The sequence below is a fragment of the Sus scrofa genome, chromosome 16 (assembly GCF_000003025.6).
Source record: "Sus scrofa isolate TJ Tabasco breed Duroc chromosome 16, Sscrofa11.1, whole genome shotgun sequence".
NCBI classification, from domain to species: Eukaryota; Metazoa; Chordata; class Mammalia; order Artiodactyla; family Suidae; genus Sus; species Sus scrofa.
This window is the reverse complement of record NC_010458.4, coordinates 5309709-5315541: the sequence shown is the minus strand read 5'-3', so window position 1 is coordinate 5315541 and position 5833 is coordinate 5309709. Positions and strand designations below refer to the sequence as shown.

Sequence of the window (5833 nt, the reverse complement as noted above, 5' to 3'; positions counted from 1 at the left end):
TGTAATTCCTACATCTCCACTTTCTTACTATTTCAACCATAGATAAAAATACATAGACGATGAATCATTCATTATACAGAGATTATGTTCAACATGGCTTAACATGTTACTTAGGTCTATTTCAGATTTAGAAAGTGTTGTCAAATAAAGTCCAGTACATACAACTGAGGTCCACCGTTTGTCTCCACTGATAGCCTAATCACCTGACTCGGCAGCATTAGCCTCAAGTTTGCCTTCTCCATGCATGTTTATGATAGAGGTGTGTGTGTACGTATCTTATCTCTATGATTATTTTCACTCAAGTTCATTTTACGCATGCACACTTGTTTGGGGGGTTTTATTTTTAACTGTTTATTATTATTATACTTTCTGGGGCTGCGCTTGCTTGCGGAGTCGCGATGTCTCCGACAAGCGCAAGTCAGCTACTTTGACTGTAGGCTGCCACCGGTGGCGGAAGTAGCTGGCGAGTGTTAGGGACCTCATGGTCTATGGGCTGGTGCTGGGGCGGGCAGTGGCCTGCGAGTGTTAGGGACCTTGGGTCTATGGGCTGGTGCTGCGGCGGGCATGGGCAGCGCAGTTCCGCCTGGCGCTGCCGGGCCTCGCGCTGCCCTTGGTGCCGGCGGCGGCGGTTACGCGGGCCTGGCAGGCTGTGGGGGTACCGCGGTCTGGTGGGGACTCAGGCGCGAGCCCCGACGTTCACGCGCCTTCAGAACCTCGCTGGTTCGGAACGCGCGCCGCCACCGAACACTGCTCACCTTGCCTCCGGCTTAGTCAGCAGTAAACGGAAGGCTCCCAGAGGCTCCGCGCCTCTTCAAAGGACTTGACCCCGCGCTGCTCTGTTCCTCATGGGCAATTACCTAGGCAAGCCCGCGCCCCCGCAGCCTGCCTCCCCCTCGGAGGCCAGGGACCTGCGGGAGAGGCCTGGCCGCCGCCCGCCCGCCCGCCCCACGCCGCCGCCAGCTCCATCAGGCCAAAGCCCCGCGGTTCCTACTCACCCCTCCCTACCCACTCCTCTTCCCCGACCCGCTAGGAGGACTTCCCTCCGGGACTGTGGCTCTGCAGCTCATCGGTTTGGAGGAACACCTCGCAGAAGATACCCAGTCCAGCAGGCCCCGTACTCCTGGCTGGGGGTCCGCCCCACGGTGTGCGGGAGTAGTTGGCACAGGAGGCCTGTGCTCTCTGCTCGCAATTCCAAAACGGTGCGCAGCCCAGTGACAGTGAGGATTGCTCCTCCGGAGAGCAAACTGAATCGTCCCCCGCTATCAGGGCAGATTAGCAGCTCCACACTGTCCTCACCGTCCACTACCGGCCCGGACCCATGTGCAAAGGAGACGGTGCTGAGTGCCCTCAGAGCCTGGAAGCAAAGGACAGCGAAGGAGGAAGACCAAATATGTGCTGATGGCCAGGAAAATAAGAGAAGGCGCCATGAGAGCAGTGGAAGCGGACCTTCGGCATTCGAGCCGCTGGTGGCCAATGGACTCCCTGCCTCTTTTGTGCCTAAGCCTGGGTCTCTGAAGAGAGGTCTCAGTCCCCAGAGCTCAGACGACCACTTGAATAAGAGATCACGCACCTCTCCTCTGAGCTCCTTGACCAGCACGGACACAGGCGGCTTCCCCATCGCCAGCCGCAACGCCATCACCAGTTCCTACAGCTCTACTGGAGGTCTCTCTCAGCTGCGGAAGAGGAGTGCTCCTAGTTCATCTCCCTTCTCTGGCCCAGCTTCATCCTGCTCCCAGACTCTAGCGAGGCCAGCAAAGAGAAGAAGAGAACAGGAACTTCCTCATCGTTCTGGTCCTTCAACTCCCTTCATAGCGGACAAGGAGTCCCGGGGAGCACCAGCTGCCGACACAGCCACGTGGAAGAAACAGAACTCGAGGAATTCTCCATCAATCCCTGGCAGCTCAGGGCAGCGTAGACGGAAGGTGCAGCTGCTGCGGTCCTGGCGAGGGGACCAGCTGAGCTTGCCTCCGCCTCCCCAGCTTGGCTATTCCGTCACTGCTGAAGACATAGACTTGGAAAAGAAAGCTTGGTTTCAGTGGTTTAACGAGATCTTGGAGGATAAGACTGATACCGCCTGGAGCTCTGTCCCCGAGAACCCACCTAGCAGGCAGCCTCCCTTCACTTTCAGCCTGCCTGCTGCTGGGACTCCCGCCACCGCAACCTCGCTCCCAGCCCCCAGCCCTAACCCACTGTTGAAGAGCTCGAAGGAGATGCAGGATGCCCCAGGCCTCCCATCCCTCCCCACATCTGCTGGCATGGCAACCACTGTGGCCCAGTCACCTCCGAAGACACCCAGGCCTCTGGCCCCTCTTGGCCCTTCACAGTCAGGGCCTCTTCCGGGCACCTCCTCGGACTCCAAACCTACAGCCATTTCCTTTGGCGGCACCCTTATCCCTGCTTCTTCCACAGGGCCAGTCACCAACACCACGTCACCTCCAGCCCCTCAGGCCGAGACGTCTGCCAAATCCCAAGCCTTGTTGGCCCCATCTCCCACCCCCAAGCACAACATTCCCTTTGGAATGCTGAGCACCTCAGCTGCTCACCCTCCTGCCTCTGCAGCTCCGGCTGTGGCTTCACCATCTCCCGTGCTCGATCCCATGTGTTGGCCCCCTCCTAAAAGCAAGAACGAGGGCGCCTTGCCCTCTAGCCCTTCCAAGGTCACAGCCACCACATCTTCCAGCTCAGCCCTCCCCATAACTACCGGCAGCCCATCCCTCACTTTTAAGCCTGTCTCTCACACCAGGGAGGCAGCTGCTCCCGTGCCCACATTAACTCCCTTCTTCAAGCAGACAGCTCCTCCGGCCAGTACTCTGCGCGCCCCTCTCTTCACTGGCCAGACCAGTGCCACCTCTGCGGTGGCTCCTGCGACCACGGCTGGCCCCTCCTCCGTAGACTCTGCTCTGAAGCCCATGTTCCGCTTCTGTGTGAGCAGCATGACCAGCAGCCTGAGCAGCGTGACTAGCCCCACCGCTTCCACCGCCCAGCCCTTCCTCTTTGGGCCTCCCCCTGCCTCTGGGGCCAGCTTCACCCCAGCCGTGGGCTCCAGCTCCACAGTCCAGTTTGGTAAGCCTCCCACCCTGCCTCCTTCAACAGCAGTCACCAGCTTTGGCGCGTCCCTTCCCAGTGCCGCTCAGACAGTCGCCGGCAGCAGCAGCAGCACTGCTGGCGATGGCGATGTGGGCAGCACCCTTACAGCCTCTGCCCCAGCCACCACCAGCCAGCCCGCGCTGACATTCAGTCGCACCGCCACCCCAGCTTTCAACATTCCCTTTGGCTCAAGTGCCAAGCCCTCTCTCTCATCACACCCAGGATCCAAGCCCCGGCCCAGCTTCGGGGCCACTGATGGGCAGCAGCAGTGGGCTGCCCAGCCATCCCTTGTGCCCAGCTTGTGCAGCTCCTTCACGCTGGGAGACTCTGCAGCCCCCGCCCCGACTGCAACTCCAGCCGCAGCCCAGCCCACCTTGGGCAGCACCACAAGTCCACTCTTGGTGGCCTGAAAGCCACAGCCTCTGCCTCTGGAACCCTGGCCGGCCCCCAGCCAGCCTTGGGCAGCACCACAGCCGTTTTCTCCTTTGGTGCAGCCACCACCTCTGGCTTGGCGGCTACAACCTGGACCACCAGCGGTGGGACCAGTAGCTCCAGTAGCACGACACCGTCCCCCTTCACATTTGGGGGATCAGCAGCCCCAGCTGGCAGCAGAGGCGTTGGGATCAGTGTGGCTTCCCCAGGAACCAGCTCTGCCTCAGGCGCCTTCGGCCCCGGAGCAGGACGGAGGGGGACCGCTGGCAGCATGACTCCTTTTGTGGGAGGCTTGAGTCAGAACAGCCTGGGTGCGCCCCGCCAGAACATCTCCTTTGCCTTCAAGGTGGCCTGCACTCCAGACAGCAAACCTGTGTTTGGAGGCAGCTCCACGCCCACCTTTGGTCAGAGCACCCCTGCCCGTGGGGTGGGCACATCAGGCAGCAGCCTCTCCTTTGGAGCATCCTCAACACCCACCCAGGGCTTTGTTAGAACAGGGCCTTCCTTTTCCAAGGGTGCAGGATCCAAGCCCCCAGGGGCTTGGCAACAGCTGCAGGCCAGGAGACAGCACACTAGCAAGAAGTAGCCCCTGGCCCTCCCCCCACCACACCCCCCAACCCCCTCCTGCCAAGACCTGGACCTTGGCACCTGCCAGAAAGAGCCTCTCATCTTCTAGTTGCATAAAGCAGAGATCTCTGACCGAGCCTGGCTTCAGCCAGCGGGGCGGGCAGGCAGGGGTGGCAGTTGCAGAGGCTGTTCCCTGTCTGGCAGGAAGCAAAAGCCCCAGGCTGCTGGGGGGATGGGAAGGCAAGAAGGGTGGCAGGGCAGAAGGCTGTGACCTTGCTGGAGTGGTCGCACTGGTGAGGCTGGAGAGAACTCAAGCAACACCTGAGCATATTGCCCTCTTCCTTCCGTGACGCTCTCGTGGTATAAAAGCTTAGTCAGGCAGCTCCCTTGCCAGCCTTTCCCTGAGAGCCACCTCGGCTGGAGAGTCACAGGTAGAGACCTCACCACTTGCATCTCTGAGAGGCATTTGATGGGCTTGGGGGAAGCGCTCACCCCTGTAGCTTTACCTTGCTTGGCTTGGTTATGAAAAGTGCTTCTCTCACCTTGTCCCATTAGAGGACTCGGGGTCTCCATTCCTGCTGCTTCGTCCCTCACGGACTCCTTGTAGGATCAATTCCTTTCAAAATGATCCTGAATCTAGCTTTGCCTTGGATACCCCAGTGGGTACTGATCCTCCCAGTCGGGGCCGCTGTATCATTGCCAACCCTCTCTGCCAGTCTGGCCCCCAAAAGCTTGGTGGCTCAAGACCCTTAGCCTGGCAGATGCAGGGGTGACACCTCACTCTGGGAGAGGGACGATCTTGGAGCAGGCAGGATGCCCACCACTGCTGTCAGCTGCCTCCTTGTCCACCGTCCGTGTTGGCCTCACCGGCCTTGTCCGACTCTCCGGGATCACATGTTTCAAGCCTTGTCCTGTGTTACTTTGTCTGATGCTCATGTCTCTTGCTCTTTGAGTCGAGTCTGGAGGAAGAATTGACCTGTGTGAGTGGCGGCATGTTGGTAGTGCTGGAGGTGACCCTTGAAGTTTCTGGGGCCTCGCTCGCTGAATGTGGAAAGGGGCACCACTTGATGGCTCCAAGTGCTGAGTCTGGAATTTTCAAATGGTGTTTTGACTTTCAGGGCTGGCAGCCTAGGAGGAGGGGGCCTCTTTGTTTCTTTCCCCACCTACCTAACCTCACCGTAGGCTCGATCACCCAGAGTACAAGTTAGAAAGCCTAGATAATAAACCGCATTCTAAAGCCAGATCTTACTCCCCCTGCCCCTTCCTTTCTTCTTCCTTTTTTCCCAAACCACGTACCCCAGGCCCAAGAGCCTGACAGCCCCACCCATCCTCTTTGGGAGAAGCATGAGTGCGTGTGTCTAAACTAAAAGAAAAACGTACTTAACCATTTTCAACACAATGAAATAGTTGGTTTTGTATTTACGCTAACCTGCCTTTTAAATTCCTTCAAGCTTGGTTCATTGAGGTGGTTGAGTATGAACGCTATTGACGAGAAATCAGCTGTATGGTTAAGTGACGCCTGTGTGAAGAAGAGGCTCAAATGCTGTCCCAGGCAGCTTTTCCGAGGGACTGGAGCTGCTTCTGGAAACACAAAGTCTAGTTCTTGTTTTAGACATGGGACGGAGATGCAGCGAGTCCCCCTCCCCTCTTTGACTGAGGGTGACTGTCTGCTGGCAGGGGACTGCGCCCCCCCACCCCCGTGGAGAGCTCGACTCCTGGCTGTTGGGTGTGGAGCTGAGGAGGGCCC

The 5833-nt window shown here is 58.6% G+C and overlaps 1 protein-coding gene across 1 annotated transcript; it reads left to right on the top strand.

The window, feature by feature from the left end:
• LOC100521410 (nuclear envelope pore membrane protein POM 121C-like) lies at positions 399–4105 on the top strand. Its single transcript, XM_021077087.1, is given in 5 exon segments — positions 399–417; positions 573–653; positions 656–828; positions 831–3488; positions 3491–4105. Coding segments are annotated over 5 exon segments (3546 nt in total).